Below are 22,290 nucleotides of genomic sequence, written 5' to 3'. Positions count from 1 at the left end.
AACATTTTCAAAAAGATTGCCATCTCTTATATATGGTTCTGAAATGGTTTGAATAGAGGTCTTTGTATGCAAAAACCACCACCAAAACATTTAAATTTGACCATACCAAACTCAAGAAACATCAATGCTTTTTACATACTAGCTAATTAACCAGACCTTACTTCATATCATGTACCCTTGTCAAATAAAATTGTATTTCTCATTCTTAAACAACTTTATATCTATCTTTGTTTTAGTTTGTAGTAACTTGAATCATATGATAATGAAATTAGAGAGAGTGGAAAAGGATGAAACATATTTTCATTTCTCTCAAAAGGCACATAACTCAAAGCACAGTATCACATGAATGTCGACAGTTATTTTTCCTTTTTTTCCCCCTATTCAATCAGCTGTGCAGATCTCCTCACAACACCGAGAATGAAGTAATTAGCACTGGTATGTATAAATTTATTATGTCTAGTAGGGGAGACTGTCAGGGGAATCTCTCTCCTCCAAGCCTGATGACCTGTCCATAGGAACATCTTCAGCCACTTGGCTTTCCAGCCTCTTATCAAGGCCATGCTGTTTAAAAACAGCAGGGCACCTTCCCAGCAAGAATCTGTGGTCAATCCCTTCCCGCTTTGAAAGGCCTGTGACAGCTCTGAATCGCCAGGCGTGCCTTCCTCACATACAGCAACATACTTCACCGCACCGGCCACAGGGGACAACCACAATCAACAATCCCTCAGCAGAAACACCAGAATCCAGGTGCTTTAGCCCTTTTGTTGATACTTGTGCTTACAGTTCTGACTTTCATGGGCCACAACCAGGAAGAAGGTTATCTTAGCTCTTTTTCACACATAGAAAAAACACCCAAAGAAATCAAAAGGGCCCCAAATTTACAAAAGAAAACAGCATCAGTGTTTTGTTAAGTACAAACAGACTTGAAACATATCAGCACTATCTTTCAAATTACAATAGCTGTTCAGGGCTTGAGACTTCAGATTAAGAGAATTAAATTTCCAAAACTCAGTGGAGTGTGTGCTTATTTAATTAAAAGCAGGCAGAATTTCATTTGCACTTCATTGTTAAGAATACCACCTATAATATCACATTTTGGCAGTGCAGCTTAACTCCAATTTATACTAAAAGCATACTTCATCAAACTCATTCTGAAGTTCATTACAAACGCTAAATGCCAGTACTATTTGCTATAGCGATCCCATTCCATTTGGATGTTTAAATAGGCAAACATGGTCAGATAAACTTGGAACGGCTTGTGAATGTTCTACGCTTTTTCAGATGATGTCTTTTGTATTTGACCTGCTACTGTGAGCTATGTTATGTATCCTTGATTTTAAATTTTCACAGGTATGGCTAAAGGTGTTGAAAAACTACAGAACTTTCTTGCTTGTATCTGTGCCTATAAAGTACATCAGGTTATTTTATTTTCCTCTCATAAATGAAGCAGCATGTTATACTCATTACTAGACTACATCCCACACAGCAAGGATTTCTCACTGACTAACAGAAATTTACCCTTGTACACTGCCTTCAGACAATGTATGTGGCCCAGACTGTGCCCTGTAAGGCTGGCACATGGTAAAACTTTCTCCCACCCAAAGGAGAAACAGGGAGACTTGAAGAGAAGCAACAGCATCCCATTTACTGAGAGCGCCACTCAGGATAGCTGGAAAGTGCTACTGGAAAGTCAGAGGCCTCCCTCTTTCCTCTGAGCAGCCCTGTCAGCCAAGTAGGAGGGAGGAGAGGCACTACTCTTACCTGGTTTGGCTCAGGCAAGTTTGGTTACCCGACCTATGTTACAGCTGTTTAGGCTTCTTCCTTGGCTAAGGTAACCTGTGGCTGACAGATTTACAAACTCTTTTCAATCTACCACCGCAACACATTTAACCCATCACAAATAAACACAGGCAAAGTTTATGCTGCAGTCATGGACAATAATACAGAAATTATCTGCTTGTAGCACACTATCTACATAGGAGGAACACAACCAAGTAGAGTTAGGAGGTCTGTTTTAATCCAGGCTCAGTCATTGCCTTCATACAGTGTCTCAGCCACAACACTTCAGAGGTCTGTACAGTTTCTTACTCCAGTTTGAAAGCACAGTAATACCCCAAGAGCTAAAAAGGCAGGCTGTAATAACAGTTATTTTAAATGTGTCATTATATGTTTGCAGATAAAAACCAATTCACCAAAACCATCCATAAATACTTTTTGCAGGGGAGGAAACATTTCCCAAGTATGTTACCAAAAACCACACATTATACTGTGTGTACAATATTAATTGAGTTCACATCAAGCATTTTGGCATAATTAAAAATCCTATCTACGTGGCCTGCTGTTCAGTCCTTGGAAGGCCAGACAGGTACTTTCTGGTAAGCTTGTACAAGTGGACTTCAGCGTTTGGAGAGTATCAGTGTGGGACTAAAGGGTTTCCAGCCCTGCAGGGCTAGCAGAGCAGCTCTTGTCTAAAAGAACGTTTTGGATCCTAGTTTTCACTTTCCACAGGAAGACAGATCTGTGTGAAATAAAACTACCTTCAGCTTTTATGAATTTACAGCAAGATTGTAAGCATCTTCAGACAAGCTCTTACTGGCAGGCAGATCTTGTTTTCCTGTTGCAAGGAACTTGGCATGGACAGCAAGTGAACTGGAGGTTTCGCAGCAGGCTCACCAGAGTGCCAGCCTTTTAAAAGATGGCCTAGTGGGACACCACACAGGATTTTGGAACCAACAGGTCAGTGACATCTTTCTTAGCAGGGCAAGAGTAACTAGGATTCTGCCTTGTACCTCTGCTGCAGAGTGCTTCCCTTGTTAGCACAAAAGCTTCAGCATTATATTCCAGAGGTCAGTTTTAGTATTGTTCATCATCTTTGGTCTTTTGATGTTTTTTTTTGCTTCCTACGAGACAACACTGTTTTCATACATAGTTTATTCTCAAGTCAGAAAAATCTGATCTGTGAACAGATTTTCCAAATAAGTGATTCATATTTCTAAAACCTCCTTTATCGCATGACAGGTATTGTGCAAAAAATGTAGTGAAATACTAAACACCTTTAAAAAGGTAACGAAAGACAAACAAAAAGAAGTGGTAAGAGGATGTCTGAGAAAAGCCTGAGTGTTGAAAAGCTCTTTTGAACACTATTGACTGTGAACACTGGATTCATTACAAGCCTAGGAAGTCTCCGTAAAATCCAAAGCATACACATCTTACTCCTCTAAACAGTCTCACCATCCAAAAGCTTGTAAAATTCTGAAGTATTAGCAACAATATTGAGCTGACACTCAATAATACTAATGATGCAATTTTCTTCTGTCTTGACACATACCAAATATACTAATAAAATCTAGCAAATTAAACCTGGATTCACTAGACATTACTAACCTCAATATAAAGGAGACAGGTCTGTTCAAAGTCTTGCTTAATTTATCTTTCATATTCCTGTATGTTACCATGGCTCATGCTGCTTCTTAAAGGCACCCTTTAATTTGAAGGACACTATCTTTGCTTACTTCGTATTAGAAGCACAAAGTTTAAACCAGGTGAGAAACTTCAATCAATGAAATAAGCAGACAAACAAAAGAGAGAATAAAGAAAGTTAGAAGGAACTCATTAATATTGCCAGCATATACTACAAAGGTCTATCTGAGTTTTAGGCACTTATTATTTGCTGCATATTTTCAAACTACCAATGAAAGTCAGTGCATTTAGCTTCAAAGAAGTAAATGCTCAAAGTGATCAAGTTAATTAAATAATTTTCTTATCTTTACAATACTTTTTGTCTTCTCCTAGCACCCAGAACATTTGATCAGGTCACATCACCATTTAAAGAATCTTTTATTCTGTCTCAATTACCACACCCTTGATTGCCATACTGCAGGACTCATTTCAACAACCCCATTGTATTTTGGCTACACATTTCAGAAGGATGAAGGCAATCCAGAACAAGCTCAGAGACAGGGTCAATGGGATTGGAGTGGGGGCTGGAGAATACACCTCAGAAGTAGAATCTAGAGGAGCTTATCTTGTTGAACCTATGAAAACAAGAGAATGGGACAGGTCTCCTCTACATAATGCATCAGAAGAGGTTAATGGTATAAAAGACCACAAAAGCCTACAGGTAACAGAAAATTTTGGCACAGAAACAAAAGGACACTGGCTTCTCATGAGGCAGTGGAAGAGGGAGTTTTCTAGCCTTCCCAGGGGGGAAAGATCATCAACAGTAGATGAAAAGTACCCTGTAATAGCAGGACATGAAACACAAAAACCCTGAAGGTCATGTGCATTCTCATACTCCTGAACCATACCAGCTGGGATGTGTTTATGACCTGGCTCTCCTCAAACCTGGCACCCTAAAACCCCTACTGGGCCTTCACACTCTTGTTTCATCCCTGCTTGGGCTAAGGTGGCAGGTTTGCACCATGTCATTACCCCATGCCAGTCACCGCCCATCCTCCCGTACTCCCTGCTCTGCTTACTCAGTTTCTTCTCCTCAACACTGCTGCCGCAATGCTCCTGCTGGCTCCACTCCCTCTGGCGTTTAACACATCACTCGGGCAGCCTGGAAGCTGTGCAGCTGCCCCACTTTTTGCCACAGAAAGGTTCAAATTTTCAGCAGGGCAGCAATGTCCTCGGTAACAAGCCATTATATATTTAATTAACACAGATAGCTGGCATCTGCCTGTGGCCAAGTGGGTTCTCAGTGCTGAGGGGAGAAAAAAAGGCAACATCCACTAACAGACGTGAGATATTAACTGAGAATTTCAGCAAGACAGCAGGTTGCAGAGGGCAGCAAAACAGAAAAAAACCCCATCGTTATGACATCTAGCATGGGTGCTGTAAATAACCTGCTCATCAGAGAAAGAGAGAGCTAAAGGCATGTGCCATTGTTTGGCAAAGCAATGTATTTGTTCTACCCGTTAGAAGACTAGATACGCTCCAGATAGTCTGGAACAGCGCGCAAAAGCCAATGGCTTTATTAGAGATGAGAAGGCAGACACAGTTATACTTGATGTAACAGGGACAGATGATAATTCTCAGGCTACATCACAAGTGAGAGGAAAAAAAAAGTAAAGAAATCACTCAAACACTGCAGTTACCTGCCCCCAAAGTTACCACTAGTTGCAGATCGTATCTGCTTCTGGAGAAAAAATAATGGAAGTTCCTGAATACATTGCTATATTCAGGAGAAGTTCACCAGTAGTTTAGAAATATATATATATTCAAAATGTAAATAATATGCCATGAACTAGCTAGCCCCTGTTCATAAAGATAAAAAAATATAAGCAACACTAATAGCTATTCACTTAGGTGGACTTCCTAATAAAACCATTTCAGTGGATACCAGTGTCTAAAGTACTAAAAATCAAGACAGGCTCATGAAATGCATGCCACAAAAACAGTACCAAAGAGCTGAGGAAACAGTAAGTAGAGTCAGAATTGACATGCTTTTGGATGGGGAAAAAAGACTCATAAAGCAAATTATGATTGTTTAAGGACTCAAGTCTGATGGTTAAAACTGCAGCAAGGTGGGTCTCAGGTAGCAAATATAAGGATGAGTGCAAAATGCTCTGCCTTTCAGCAGAAGTGACACCAGGAATTTCAGATTCCTTAAGACACAGATGCCATCAAGGAAGCCCTTGGGAATGCTGTAGTGTCTCTTCAACAGCTTAATTATAACAACAGATGAAGTATTCAGATTGCTTTACAAGTGAAATGAGGAAGATTCAAAATGGAGCTCAATACTGGGCTTGCTAACTTCACAGAAAGATTATTACAGACTACTTAAAAAGGTGCAGAAATAAATTGTCTCTGTGCTTCTAAAAACATAAATGAATTAGTCTTTCCCGGGGTTATGATATTAAATATAACATAAGATATAAACAGCATAGGTTAAACTTTCATCGGTTGTGCACTTCTCGGTAGAGGATCATTGAGTAAGTTTCAGATGGTGGAGCAAAACAGAAAGTGTCTGCAGTCTCCAAAAAAATTAGACATGAGAAAAAATATCAGCTGAATTTTGGACATCATACATAAGATGGCATTCAAAATTTCTTGACTTGAAGCAAATGGAGCACCTCTTAAATGCTATATAACTTACGCTAGAAACAGAAGTGCACTGAAGTCAAAACAAAGCTGTCAAGCACAACATGTGCACACAGGGGATGGCAGAAATTACTTTTGTGCTAAATATCTGGTCTTCCAAAAGCCTTATTGAAAATACAAATAATCATCTAGGCCAGTAATGAAGTTGTCAGGTTCCCCTGGAGCTAGCAAAGGGACTGCTAAGGTTCCCAACAGCTAGACAGGGCTATGTTACTACTCGCTAAACAGCTAGGGCAAGAAGTGTTACCAGAAGAGTCCCAGACCGGTATCTCACTGTACTGCTTCTTAGGAAGCAACTGCAAATCCAGAAGAGGGAGGAACACTGCATTTCTTCTACAAGTATTGTACAGCCTAGGGAGGGAAAAAAGCTTCCATATAAACCCTGAAAGAGGCAGAGAGATGAAGAGAAGGGAAAAATTATATTTGCATTGGGAAAATTTCATTATTTTTATTAATGTATTTTGCTCCACTTGGAATATCTCATTCATTGGCTCAGGTGCCCTCTCACAGGCTTCCCTGCGGGCACAGAGGCCATCAAGTCCCTGCCAAAAGTGCAGCTGAGGAGGCAGTGAGGCTGCATGCATTTAAAAAATGTGAACTAACATGGTGGCCTGAATCCAAGTAAGCCTGTACCACTCTCCCTACCCTGAATGTTATTTAGAGAGCAATGGCACAGCAAGATCGCTTTTAAAATTATTCTCCATTGCTTCTTTGTCACAGCCACATTATAAAAGCAGATTCTTGAGGTTTTTTTCTGAACTGGAAAGGAAAAAAATTAAAGGTCGTATCCACCCTTTTTCAGACCTCTTTGCAAAACACCCTCTAACCACCCATACAAATTAAACTCAGAATTGCCCAGAAGCATTTCATCCTTTGTGTTCATAAACGAGCAATCTTGACCTCCAGATTTTAATTTACTTTACTGAAATATTTATTTCTTTCAATAAATGACGCATTCCAGATTTGGCTCTCTCTGCAACAAAGATTACTCAAAGAGCATGACGATGAATGTACAAATTTTATTTACTGCAATGTCTTCATACAAACCATGAAGGTATAAAGCTGACTACCAGAAGAGTAACAGACAGGATTAGCAAATTCCTTTCTAAAGCTTCAGTTTATCAAGTTAATGGTTAATGAATTTAGTAAAACAGAGATGAAAGTCCAGGAGCAAAGTTCCAAAGTAAACCAGACTGATTTCATTGGTTCTTAAACCAGTCTCCTAACTCATTAAAAAATAACAGTACTTGTAACCCTGTCCAGAAGCTTTTTACTACGTTGCATCAGATTGCAAAGAGTAAACCCACCAAAAGTAATGGATTGACTCCTAGAAACAATTGTTTATAAAATGGAGTCCTTTGTCTTCATTTTAAGTTTACTATCCACGCCCCTAGCTTTTTTCTTTTAGTGTTCAGAAGAAAAAAAATAGGTTCCTACAGTTGCATAAAAGGCTAGGTGTGGACAGGAGAAAACAAGAAGCATCTGCACCAAAGCCATGGCTCTGTTGTCACTCAGTGCATAACAGAGCAGAGCCGGGATATCAGCCAGCTCACTGTGGGCACACTGGGATTGTTTCATTGCATGCCTATGTAAAGTCATTTCATGAACCATAAGGAAAAAGATCACCCCTCTTGCCTATTATCAAGCTCTTCCAAAAAATTATCCATTATTCATAATTATATTCTAATGTTTCTCTCATTTGCCATGTACAGAGCCACCCCAGTGAGCACTGTCTCCTTTTGCTAGACTTCATCGACTGTGGTATTTCAGACTTGCGCTGGCAGCTGAGCAGTGGGATCAGGAAAAGCAGCATCTGCAAATGGCGTTATAAAACAACCATGCAAATGGGCTGAGCCACCCTAGTTTTGAAACAAGGTTTTCAAGTGGATAGGCACCATTAAGGAGGACAGGATGCAGCACTCAGATGTCACTCATCCGTACGGTCTCCCGTCGATGACCTTTGCAAAGGACAAATCAATACTAAGCAGATACTGTATCTACCATTTCTTACTGTGTAGGAAAGGTCAGCCAATTTTCATGTATGTATCAGTTCTAACATTACTGTTTTCAGACACAGAACTGCCTAAACCTGGGAATAAAGAAAAAATTATTATCTTGTGCATAGCACCATTTCAGAACATGTGATAATTTAAAAAAAAAAGACTTGGAATGGAAACTTATTTCATAAGCAAGGTACGACGCTTATAGAAGGAATGTAAATCTTTACCTTGCTATCATGAAATGACCTCTCCAAGTAAACGAAATTATAAACAGCATTTATAAGACTGCTTCCTTAGCAAAATCCGTTACCACCTGTATGTTTTACCACAGAAGCAAATATTTTCTTAAAATACTAAGCCGTTTACATTCATTTTGTGCATACCCACTGCACCTTTTGCGTTCGTATGTGCAGGCCACAGAGATCACTCTCCTCTTATAGTTCACTTAGATGGCATATTTTGAAAGAGGCCTTTATAGAAATACACATTTTGGTTCTATATTTAAACTTGATCCCATTTAGCTCAATGCCAAATCCTTTTAGCTTCCGTGAGAAAACTGTATAATACACATATTGCCACAGTCTAGGAGATGCCTGGTGCTGAAACCTTAACTGAAATTTTTTGCTTTTTTTTAATATATATTTGAATTCCCAAAGTATGCTTAAGTTTAACATTTCATAGTACCTGAAAGTTCAAGGATGAACATCAAAACTCTATTAAATTCAACAACACTGTGCTTAAATGAAAAAGGCATCCTGTTGCATATCTTAAACACACCACAAACATAAAACAACACTAAAACTTCAGTCTGGCTCTGGTTAGAAGCCACTGCTGCACTATTTGATATTGCAAGTGTAAGATCTACAAGGACAATGTTTTAAAATATTCAGAAAGCTAGTATTTTAAAACGCTTGCATATGGGAAAAGGGTTATTTAATACTCAATGTAATGAATTTCTGAGTTGCATTATCTCTGTAGCATCGTAAGGAGATACTGCACTCATGTTCTTTAGCTGTACGGAAATGGAGCAATGGCATTTCCATACATCCATAAGCAAAGTCATAAAAAGGATCTATAAGCTTTTGATGCATACATTTAATACATTTAGATAAAGTTTATTACAGTTCTGGCTTCCTCTTCTCAGCGTCACTCATGGTTAATGTAGAGATACACACAATGTTAAAAATCTCTCAGCAGTTCATTTCAAGTAAAGAGAAGCAATGTTTTTAAGAATAAAATAGTTATTTTTACTCATTGTACTTGAGTTGGTCAAGAGGTAAGCCGTTTTGATTATTGTAATTTTGTAAGTCATAGAAAACATCCATTGACTCAAATATTTAATTATTTATGTTATTTTCTTGCAAATCCATGTTCTAAGAGTGGTTTCTGTCTGTTAAGCAAATAAGAAGGCAAAACCAAATCATACAGCTTTGCACTGTGGAACAGTGTACACTGCCAGATTAGGAAAGTCTATTCTGATGCTGCTATCACCAATACTGACAAATATAAATCAGAAATTAAGCTCTGTGTTTATTTTTAATTAGTTGCTTGTCTCATCTCATCAGAAAATCAAATTAAAAAATTAAAAATAACCATATTGTCTTGAAGTCAAACACTGAAAAAAAAAGCCATACTTCTGGCTGCAGCCATGTGCCAAAAGTGGAATTATAAGCAGGCAATTCATTTTAAGATTTCTGAAACTACCCACTGAATTATTTTTTTGCTGAGGAAATCCAGTCTATGCACTGTGATGCAGGACAGAGCTGCCCATCTCCCTGTCTTGTCATATTGCTTATTTTGATTAGCTGCAATGGCATGGAAGTATAGATTTTTAATATACTTTTATTGCCTTTTAGATAGATGACTTACAGTGTTTCTGGGGCATTTTCTTCCTGAATTTTTATGACTATGCCTTTTTGATGACTATGCTTTTTAAATTTTTATTGGGGAATAATGGCTGAATTTCTATAGGGATAGATGACAAATTCTATTAGGTGCAATACTGAAAATGTTTATTTGGATGCAAATGAAATACAAAAAGAAAAAAAAAAAAAAACAACCAAAAAACCAATACAAACACTGCTACGATTCTTGTCATCTCCCATCCTGCTCTTATAAAAGTCTCACGCTTTTTTAAAGCAGGATCCAAAATAAAACAAGCTGAAGATGTCAGCTCTTTTAATCTAATCTATATAAGTTACATGGTGGAAGTCTATTTCCTTACAATGAAGAACACAGTACAATAGTAATTACTCTAGAAACAGCTACACTTTCTACTGTGCCTTCATAATAAGAACGATTAAATGGCAACATTGAAATATCACTGAGAGTAAATGGAAACCAGAATGCTAACGCTGCATGTGAGCACACAGGTATGCTCAGGAGACTCTGCAGGGCTGTAGGTATTGCTGTACCTGGCCATAAGTGTCTGTTTTTGAAAATGGCTATTCCTCATAGATAGTTGCTTTCATTTCATTTGGCCCTCCATTAATAGGTTGTCATACTGCACAGCATAAGAGAGGGTAGTGGAAGAAGCAAAAATAAATACTATCTCCAGAAAGTTGGGGGGGAGGAAGGGGGGCGGGAGGAACAGGTTATAGCCAGCTAGAAAACTTGGGTTTTTACACCCTTATAAAAGTGCAGTCAGAGAAAAACAGCAGAAAGGTGTAAGGCAGATTTTCTTCATTACAACTATGAACATTACAATGCTATAGTTCCATTGCTATTGACCTGAATTCTGTGATGTCTTTTGGAGAAATCTTTGCTCTTAAGGAACATGATAAAACAAAAACACTTATTTCTTTGCACAAAGAGCAGGCAAATAAACTCAAAGCATACATATTCTTCAATAAAGACATATTTTATAAAATAGCAAGAGTTACCTAAAACAAATCCCTAAAACCAATAACCAAGTACCTAAGCCGTATATTTCTTCATGGTGTAAACTAATGGCAAGAAATGTACTTTCAGCACATGCTATCACGCTGAACTTTCAGGGGGATACATTATATAGATTCAGTTCACTTTCTGGCCTATCCTCAGAAGCCCCAACACTCAATTTTACCTTTTCTTTTTCTTTTTTCTCTTAAAAATTACACTAAAACTAATTTAAAAGGTATTTTATTACTCCAACAGAAGCAAGTACTTGCTGTAAAACAATGTATACATTCCCATAAGGTTTTTATAAATTCTCACAAGCCATTACGCCCTATTTAATTTCATCTGAATTTTAACCATGTCCTTGCACTTAGTTCCACCTTACTATCTTACCATACCATCTTACTAATAATCGCTTTTGAGATTCCAACTTCTATATCTTAATTAGAACTGTGGACTTATATTACAGCACTAATTTAACTACAGGACTTTGAGAACTGGGGCATCTGGGAGAAAAAGAACTGACTTTGTCCAACACTTGACTGTCCAAGTACCTTATGTTTTAAAAGTGTTTTCTTTAGATGTGACAGATGAGCCTCAGAAAATGATATCACATCAAAGTCATCAAAACAGCACAGGCCTAATCAAAATGAAAACTATGAAGTGCATCATACAACATCTGAAAGAAAGATTATTCTACCTGTATCGGACATGCTCGATTGTGTCGTATGTCAGCTTGCTGCTGATATTCTGACTATGAGGGTTGCCTAGGAGACAACAGAGATATAGAAGTTAATCATTAATCACAATTTTGCTATTAATTTTTTCTTTTATCAAAGTATTACACCAAGCCACCCTGAAAAGATGACAAAGAAAGATTTAATGTATACTTCACAGCAATGCCCTAAAGCTCCTTAGAGCAGTTAGTCAAGAGAAGGGACATATAACAGAAGAAAGCAATTATGACAGACCTTGAAACTTCAGCTGGATCTCTTACTAATACTCTAGGCAGTTCCCTTAAAAAGAAAATGCAACTGCATATGCACAACTGTACTAGGAAAAACTACAGATAGAATGCACATTCATAAATATATTTGTGCACTAGCTAAGAAGCAACTTAGAAGAGACAGCATCTGGAGGTAATAGACATTCATGTTTGGTCACCAGGACTAACCCTGTTTTTTTTACTGTCTGAAATTCAAGTAACTCATGAAAATATACATTTTAGTGCAAAATTAATAGCCACCTTAGCACAGCTCAGCACAGGCATGTATTAACAACTAAGACAGCACGTAAGAAGGGCATGGATTTATCTTCTTGAGCAAAAAAGATAACAGCAGTATCCACACAGACACAGCACACTTTCCTATTAGTAAATGCTTAAAGAATGTGCCTAAACAGTTGGGAAAGAGAACAAGAAAAAAATTGCTATATTAATACAGTTTTTGCAGTAGGCTGCAATATTAGCTACTCTCTTTTTAAAATTTCAAAATCATCCTGCTGAAAGTTATTGAGTAAAGGTGTTAAAAAGAATAATACATTTAGAGCTCAAACCCAAAATCTAATACCTAGACTTTTCATGTCTGATGTTGCATTTCTGTAATTTCCAATTCAAATAGTCTCAATTTAGAAGTGAGAATCTCTCTTACTTATGTTCATTTCCCTCATTTACACATGCAACAGCTAAACTGCAGTTCTTTGGGCCTGTGGATTATCACCAAGAAAATTAAAAAAGCTGCAAGTCAAACTCCCCCTTCACTCACATCCGTGTCTGTTAAATGAACTCTTTATACAACAGTTACTGCCCTCAGAGTATCAGAGATGTAACTGAAAAAAAAGAGATTTGACCATACTAGAGCTCTTGTTATCATTTCAGATGAATGCGATATTAAAAAAGATACAATTTGTTCTCCCATAGCATTATAGGTACTATGCAAATCTGCTCCAAACTGGCAGCACTATTTCTATTCACAAGCACTCAATTGATTCACAAATTTAATTTTTTTCTGCCACAGATGGTACTTATTATAAGGGTTGAGCCCAATGTTGATTGAAATAACTAAGATCAGAGTGCATACATTTCACTTGACAATGGCTTTAGTGACAGAACATTAATTTTAATATCACTGCCATGCACTTGAATAGGAGATTTTGAATGTAATCAAATCAACATATCTTGTTATAACAGCAAAAAAACCTATCCCTATCAAGAACAACATCTATTTCGTAGTGGAACTTAAATCCATGCTCTAGATCCTGGCCTCGCCAGCATTCAGGAAACAAAAGAGGGGGCAATGACAAATACAATGGCACACTGAAAATAAAACTACCCAGAACTCTCAAGTGGCTCATCCAGGTGATAAGCACAAGTGTGCCAGTGCTTGAACACAGTTTTCTTTTAAAGCAGTGGTACCTAGTTCCCAGGTGAGGAATCACTTTGCTCTATGTATCAGGGAGCACAAGAAAGACACAAAACTAGCAAAAAGGACACATAGCCCACAGATAGTAACATACTATAAGACATTTTGATTACTTCAGTGGGACTACTCACAGCATATATGGATAATACTGTACAGTATATTTTTTTTCTGGTTGAGTATGAATCACTCCAATGTAAATTATCTCACACAGTAACGATATTTCCTAAACAATGGATGCTGCTGCCTTTGCATAAAACCACATTCAGTGTGTGGTTCTCAGCTAGATAATAACGTTCGACAGAGGTGAAAGGTTTAAGTAGAGGATCTGGGGACAAAGTACTTGTAGGTGGTGCTGAAGTGCCCACGTCCACAGCTGCAATAGCTAAATCTCCACCCAGATATTACACAATTCTGTAGATATTTTTACTCACATTCTTATGTGCAAGATTGCTTTGGCAATACACATCGTTTTTTCTGAGTATACACCTAAGTCTAATAGTCTGGGAGAGGTATAGCACCTATTCCCTGCCTAAATTCACTTGGGATCTTTGAACTAAGTTTTCTTCTAAATAAAATGCTTATACTGAGCCACAGCACAAGCTCCCTGTGATGACTCTCACTGAGGAGGGGGGTGGTTCTGGATTCTGGTCCTTGCATAAGAAATTGTTTCTGTATTTTGTGTGGAAAAAAAAAGACTGAACAAACAGTGCTCAGAGCTACATTGTATTTGTTTATCCCCAGCATGGTGCCCTAACCTCTGGGCAACAGAGTCATGCTCCCTTTGATTTTATTTCTTCACCAACACAGACATGTCCTTGGACACCAAAGAACAAAGCTAGGGGTGGCACAAAGGGACTATGACTCCTTTGTAAAATCACTCGTCTTCCAACTGCTCTATAGCAGTGTTAAAAAACCCACAGAAGTACTCTTCCAGCAGCTCAAGAGGCATAGTTTTGATCTATCTAGATGGAAACTTGAGAAGACTAATGGGAACGCTGTTTTGCACTTACCATAAACGTTGCTTCTGAGGTCATCAGTAAAAGCTTTAAGTAGACTCTCTGGGAAAAGTGCTGAACCGGCATGGTCAAGGTAAGTAATCCCTAAAATAAAAATAAAATTACTAGATTCAATTTTTTAAATATTTAATTCCATTTTCTCCCACAGACTACATTGTGAAGTGCACCATTCAAACAACCCTAGTGCAGTACCCCACACAAAAAGTCAATTTCCCTAAACTTCCTGGGCTATGTTATTTCTCTGCCTGACTTAGAGGTCTCTACAGCTCTCAAAAAAGCTTCTCAAATATGTTCCAATAGTGAGGCAATATTCACAGCAAGGCATCTTTCATTCACTAGTAGAAAAAAAAAGGAGGATATAATAGGAGCCCAACACTCTGATTGCATCTTTATAATTTTTAATTAAAACTAAAATATTTCAAGAGGTCCTTCCTTTCATGTTTAGATTACACATTCTTTGGAAGAGAAAAATCTTTTTGTTCTGCCTGTACAAGACTGAGCAAGCTGGTGTCTTCAGCCACAGCACCTTGTTACTCCTAGGCACTACTTATTATGAAAACTACTATTAACACAATGATAATAATTATTATTAATAGCAACAACAATAGTATTGTTTCCTCCTTGCTGACAGACGAAGCAGCTGTCTCAAGAACTGACAAGGCCTAAATTATGCTTGAAGCCCAAAGACAGGACTAGTTTAAGTTTTAATGTATTTAAATATTTCTTGCCACTCTGCTGCACTTAACATTCAATTCATTTTTAAAATCTCCTTTTATATTATTAAGCTATTGCAAAACTTTTAAATAAAAGCTTATTGGAAACGAAGGCTTTTTCATGTTTGGCCATTTTAGATTTCTTAATCTTCAGCAATTATTCTTCCATTTCTCCAGTGTGTTTCATGCCCTTTATTAGTTTTTTCATTTCACTTACCTTAAGTATTTCAACCTATTTCAAATTTTAATAATGATGAATATGATTAAGATTAGAATCTATTAAGTATTTTAAAGGCTTTCCCTTTCCACAGGGATTTAAAACTGAGTTAAGCTTTAAATGAGAAGCCTTGACACTTGGAAATATATATAATTATATATTATGTTGCTGTAGCAGTGATTCGGTAGGTAAAGATGTGAGGCGGTGCTAATGATAAAAGCAATCCGGACACCCACCCCTTCTCTTATTTTCGAAAGAGAAAAGCCCTCCCCTACCTTAAGATTTCCCCACTTACAGTGTCTAGCAAAAGTAGAATTTTTAACGATGGCTTGAAGTTAGTCAAGGAAAAGTGTTTTGAGGTGATTTGAGGGGAGGAGGGTGGAAAAAATTGATTGATTTATTAGATGTAAAGACTTTTCAGGTTTTTACTTTTTTTTTTTTTTTGATCCTAGAAAGTTTCTCCCAAGCAGTATGAAGCAACACATACAAGCATACGGGGCTCAAAATGCATATGGGGGTCTGGCCAGCCCAGTTTCTGACAGGAGAGGTTACAGCCGCTTGGCTCACCTCCAAAGCACAGGGGGGCTGGAGGGGGAGAGGCATGCTGCATCACGGAGAGAGACGGCCAGGCCCCTGCCCGGCAGAGCAGCACAGCCTCAGCCAGCAAGGGGACAGCAGCAAGAGGACACCAGCAAGGGGACGACAGCTTTCCCTCCAGCAGGTCATAACACTCACCATGGCCGCCCTGCGACGCATTGCCCGCCTGAGACCAGGGCCTGCCGCGCGGCCCCCAGCCTGGCACCAAACGCCTCCGCTCTGAGGTGGAGTTGAAGCGGGGAGTAACAGCCACAACCACCAGCATCGGGGCCCAGCTCGATGGCAGTGGTCAGGGCGATAAACAACCCACGGTCACTGGCTACAGCTGGGAGAGCGGGAAAGGCAGCCCTAGAGCTGAGAAAGGGAAGAGGCAGCCCTAAGCCAGAAACGGCGGAAGGACTGCCGTCCTGGAGGCAACCATGCCAGCCAACACTCACTCTCAACAAAGGCCACACAGAGATGCCATTTGGCGCATTAGCTCTTATGGGCACCACAAGCACAGCCTAGTGATGCTCCTCTGGAGGCAGACAACTGCCTTTTTTGGATCCTTCCAGCCCTAAGGAGGTTAACAGCACTGAAGTGATAACGCAACCATACAGCACGAGCAAAAACCAGGCAACCAGCTGAGGCTCTTCAAACACAAACCATCCACCGACAAGGGGACAGGCGCTTTCCGTCCTGACTGATGCTCCCGTGAGGCAATGAGGACTAAAAGGTCTCTAGGTAAAGGCCCCCTAGGTGGTTTTTCAAATTTGATTCATTATGTTGCTAATTATGAAGTACAATATTGCAGTTCTGTGAAATGGAGGTAAAAAACCCAGCTGGTCATTTTTTAAATTCCTCCTCTGGGTATATTACTTCGAAAATGTGGGAGGACATTTGGCTGAGGAAAGAAAAATTATTAATTCTTAAACTTTTATTTTATCTTTAATGCTGCTGTTTAAATGAAGAGAGAGAACAGCATTTAATACTCTCTTGACTGCCCAAAAGAAGAAATAGGTTCTCTCATCATTTGAGACTGCACTGAAACAAATATCTTTACTGCTATTGCACTTTTATGCTGTAGGTTTTTTTCTTACTGTCTTATTTCAATAAAACTATATTTTTAGAGGAAAGAAAAAAAAAAGTGGCATATGCATAACACCGGCAAAGAAAAGAACATGAATAACTTTCATTGTGCTTTTCCCCTGGTTTAATAACGTGTGCTATTTTAACTTTGTTGAACACACATTAACCAAATAGATTTGTCAGTATATACAGAATAATATAGTTGCCCCTGTTTCACTGTGGTATTTAGTATATAGGCTGTCAGCACTATGAAATTATACTGTTTACGGAAAGTAACAGGAGAAAGAAAATACAATATGATCAACCAAAAGAAAATTAAAATGCAATATCTACTGGGACGTGGTTTCATTGCTCGGGGAAAATGTAAAATTAACTTTTAGTTTAATTTACATACTATTATGTTTGGAATGTGTAACTGACTTCATTGATCTAATAATATACCAACTATTTGATAAAATCACATTTCAGAAGTAGGTTTTTTTTATAGGAGTATCGAAAACCATTCAATGTGCTTGCATTAGTTATGGAAAGTTATTCAGCAAGAGTATCAGTTCATAAGCTGTAATATTCACATGCTAATATTCTTGCAGATTAATTTTACACAGGGAACTCTTTGGGAACCAATGTGGGCCAGTCTGTCCTGCCAAAGAAAGCCCCAGCCCAGCTCTCTGTGCTCCTTCTGTGCTACAATCCACCTCTTGATAAAGCATCCGCCTTGATAAAGCATCTCTGTGTGCCTGCCTTGGCTCTTCGTAAAACTTCTATGAGTGCACATGCACGTACAGGCTCAGAAACGCCAGGGGAGCATTCAGTTTAACAGAACATTCCTATCTTTTAAATGAAAAAAGATAATGATAATTTAATTTAGAGCATTTTAAAATTAGAGTTCAAGAGCAGGGGAGAACACTGGCCTATACAGAGTCTGACCGCCTGCAAAACACACAAGGCAAAAGGAAACTACCTGGATTAATCTTTTGGAGCCAAAATACCTGCTTCTGACAAAAGCACGCTTTCCAAAAAGGTTATTCTGCCTAACTTTGAAGAAAGTCGAAGACATCATGTGATGAACTGAGAGTAGAATAAGGAGGTTATGTCTTTATTAAACATTTCAGTAACTATTAGTCTATGTATACGCCTACCACCCAGAGGACAGTCTAGAGGGAGAGGAGCACAGAGAGACCATGGATGCACTCCCTACAATGGCCTGTTGGCACATGGAGAGTAAGCTTTCTCCTCTTTCACACTCCACCTGTAAATCCATGCCTGGTCACTCAGCTCCTATCTGGCTAAATTATTACTACTTTGGTATTATGTAATCTGCTCTTTTAATCTCTGAAATTGTTCTTGGTGCTATATTTCTGAACTTTTGACTGAGTATCACTTCCAAAAATAACCAATTTACCTACGTTGCATGTGGCTGCCCCATGTCCACCTCCTTAACCTTTTGCCATCCTGGGATTCTACCACAGTCACCAAAACAAGCCGACCTGTGCTGTGGCTTCATAGATGATTTCTCACAGCCCCAGCACTTCAAAATTCCTGCAGTCCAGCTGATTACAGGCTGCCAGTTACATTGCCAAAAGTTTCATAATGAAGAATGAAATGTGTAGTTACAAGGCAGCAACTGTACAGAGTCATGAATTTCGACTGGCGGATATAATTGCAATTCAGTGGGATTATATACACAATACTACTTGGAAAGTAGATACAGCCAATGCCCTGGGGAGACAGTATATGTCTCAAGTACAGCAATATTAACAAAACCAGTATGAAATAGATTATATGAAAACAAGCTGAAGGCAAAATAAAGCATTATCTGTCAAAAGATAAATATGAGAGATTTTCATACACCAAAACAAAAGCAAGAGAAAACTGGAACAACCAAGTGACAAAATAGGGAGGAGAGGGCTCTACAGAGGTTGTAGACAAGTGTGGTATCATTTGGACACAATGAGGTTTTAACAGGTAGTATCATATCAGGTACCTCAGGTTATTTTAGTCATCTAAGTTAGATGCCCTTCAGAGGCCGCTCCCTCTTTCCACTGACTGCGTAAGAACTTAGCCTCCCCCAGGAATGCTCCTAAATTAAATGTCAAAAGTAACTTTAACTATGTAGTACATATAACCTTTATAAAAGTGCCTGAAATCTCACAATGATACAGGGCATGATATGCCCAGGCACTCTACAGACAGATAAAGATCCTGGTTCTGCAAAACCATTCATGAAGCACATTAAAATGAAAAAAAAAGAAAAAAAAAATCCTACTAATATGGCTCATGAGATTTGCTTTTGCTGGATATTTTCTGGGTTAAACATTTAGTGAATATTGTTATCTGTACCTTCAGCTCCTGTTTGGCATCAATTTAGACAAAAGCCATCAAAACCAGAGTATGTTTTCTGAATAACAACGTGCCTTTCACCTAAACACTCCTGCTCTGCTAGACAAGGTAATGTTTTGTTTTCCTTACTTAGGGCCAAGGAGCTCTTCAAAAGACCACAAAAGCATAGTGCTTGATGGACAAGGCCATAGATGCCCAAAGCCTGAATAGTTACCATGCATTTAAAGGAGACGCTGTTCCTCAGCATGATTTGACTTAATTGCTACAAGCTTAGTGAAGTAACACAGCAGTCAGCCGGCAGCCATGGGACATGTTCTGCTTCCCACTGCCAGTCCACCGAGTTCATCAATTCGAGTAATCACAGCTCGACCTGACTGTCAAATGCTGATCTGCACTGGACTGTGAGCAACCTGGATAATGGTATCAATATTTTAAGGGCCGCTAACAAGTTACTGAGTTCCGTGAGAAACTGCTGTTTAATTAATGTATTTTAGTGTTTGACTTGACAGACTGATTACAAAAAGCAAAGCATGAAATATGCAATTACATTTATCCATAATAAGTTCCCATTATTTTTCTCCACGTACTATTGGCTTGCATTATTTGCTCTCATTGCATTATTACCAAAGCAGAGCAGACAGAACATTAAAACAGTTCACAGTCAATACCATACACCCTCTTTGCTTGCTGTACTCCTCAGCAGGGGCCATACCAACTCCACAAAAGCTATTTAGGTGGCTAGGGTTATTCCAGTAAGCACTGGCACTATTCTGTGTACATAAGCCCCTACTTGCAGCTTATAGTTTACAGCTTGCTGGTATTGTGGTCTGTGTGAGCGCTAAGAGAGCAAGGACTTCACATTTATTAAGAAGTCACATCCAACCCTATGAAATGTATCTTTCACAGCTGCAGAAAAAAAATTACATGGCATCATCATTTGCCAGCTCCTGCACTAAATGAGACCACAGTGAAGGGATCAATCAGCACCCACCTTCGTCCCTGTGGCCTACCTGTAAGACACAGCTTTATCCAGTGCTCACTTTTTGCTCACTAGGGCGTGATTAAATATCGACTGCAGTCAGTGATTCTATTTCCACAGACACCTTTAACGGGTTGTGTTCCAGAACAGCTGAAGCCTTACTTGTGGGCATGAATCAGAGGTACCTCAGTTACATGCGAATAACATACTGCAGCCAACTGTCTCATCGTCTTTGGATGAAATATAAATCACAAGTGATTCATATTTATGCAAGTCTTCAAACAACTGTAGCTCACCCAAACCGAAACTAGCTTTCACACCTCCCTTGTGAACGTACTACCATCTTTCAGTCTCTTTTTTTTTTCTTCCTCTCTGATGGAATTGATCAAATAAAAGAAGAGTTGAAAGAGAGCATATTCCCTGTTCTTCTATTACTGGAAAATGCTTTTGTTGGTTTTGCTGAAATTTTCACAGAAACATTCACTTTTGTGTAGGAAAGAGGCATTCAGAATTTCCACTGGAGATGAAAACACTATGTTAAAAAGCAATGTTTAAGGAATCTTAATAATAATAGTTTATAATAGTGGTCATTAGCTAAACATTCTAGTAGCATTCTCCTGCTCTACTTTGCTTTGAATTCTTCCCATAAAACACAGGCTTACAACAACATGTCAAGATAATGTTTGAAACTGACTTTTCTAGTCAGTTCTATTTCTTGCTCTGTGACCTGAATTAATTGGATTCATGTAAAATCTAGGACAAATTAGTGACTCTAAATATTCCCTGCAAAATACATCAAATGAAATGTGCAGTGACATGTAGAAGGCCTTTTAAATTATTTTATGGGCTTCCAAAAACACTAGGAGAAGACAAACTAAGTTCAAAATAACAGAAAAACAAGAAGTAACCCTTTTCTTCTCAAAACTCATTTTGTTACACAGAAATACTCAAATCACTATGCGCTTCTGGGAGCTAGAGCCTTGGGTTGAACATGTAACCATAGCAATAATTAAACACTCGCAGGAGAACTGGTACATGCAATGAACAGTGAATGACAGCAAAAATCGGTTATCCCGACTGTTGAGGCCCTACAGAAGTACTTCCCAGCTGGCATTTCTTCTTGATGACAAGACGAGGTGTAATGCCTCATTTGGCAAATGCAACAGTACCTCCCTCTGCTGGCTTTTTCCAGCAAAGGGAAGAGACTGCTACTGCAAACCAGTAATAAAGTTATGCTCCAATGGAAGTTCTTCACACAAGATTCCCCACAGACAGTTACAGCCCTTGATTTATTTATTCCGTCCAGCAAACAGTCTGTTGCCAGGAACAGATAGTGAGGATCAACTTCAGGAATATAAGCATAAGAGAAACATAAGTTTCCCTTCAGCATCAATTACAACTGTGTTTCAGAGACAAACACATAAAACCAAATAACCATGTTACCAAGAGGAACTGTATGTAAATTCAAAGACTGTGAAATGAAGAAAGTGAGGACCGTTGGCCGGAACCCCACTCTCATAAGACGAGAGGTCTGAGAAGATTCTCCTGGCCCACAGTGAGTAGTCCTTTGCTACAACTAGTGACTACACTTATCAACCAAGCTACTTCCATCTGAAAAACTGGCAGGTTATTAGTCTACCTTGCTCAAACCAGAACGGTCCTTCAGAATCGTATCCTCCTAGTAAGAAACTACATCTTAACCTCTAGGCTATGTTTTTTCACAGTCATGGTATTCTCATATTTCCCATGTCAGCATCTTTTTGCTTTAATACGTATCTTCATCCACTCAGCTTCAACAGTTATTTCTCCCTTGACAAACCAGTAGCACCTCTCCACCTGATCTAGCTAAAAATGCCATCTTCCCTTATTTCTAATGCACGATAAACCTGACAACCCATTCCGGTCCCAGTGGCACCTCTTCCAGCTGGAAGTGCTTTCTCTGGTGGGGGATAGAGGAT

At 38.8% G+C, this 22,290-nt stretch overlaps 1 protein-coding gene across 1 annotated transcript in view; it reads right to left on the bottom strand.

Moving 5' to 3' along the window:
- MOCOS (molybdenum cofactor sulfurase) overlaps positions 1 to 22,290 on the bottom strand; it is a 225,897-nt gene that overhangs the window by 185,885 nt on the left and 17,722 nt on the right. The window contains exons 2-3 of the mRNA XM_072852966.1: positions 14,413 to 14,502; positions 11,683 to 11,749 (exon numbers count right to left, since the gene is read on the bottom strand). Coding sequence (XP_072709067.1) covers positions 11,683 to 11,749; positions 14,413 to 14,502 — 157 coding nt within the window. The remainder of the gene's footprint in view (positions 1 to 11,682; positions 11,750 to 14,412; positions 14,503 to 22,290) is intronic.

Source organism: Ciconia boyciana, chromosome 2 (assembly GCF_034638445.1).
Source record: "Ciconia boyciana chromosome 2, ASM3463844v1, whole genome shotgun sequence".
NCBI lineage: Eukaryota > Metazoa > Chordata > Aves > Ciconiiformes > Ciconiidae > Ciconia > Ciconia boyciana.
Note: the sequence above shows the minus strand (reverse complement) of the source record. Positions and strands in the feature narration are given on the sequence as shown.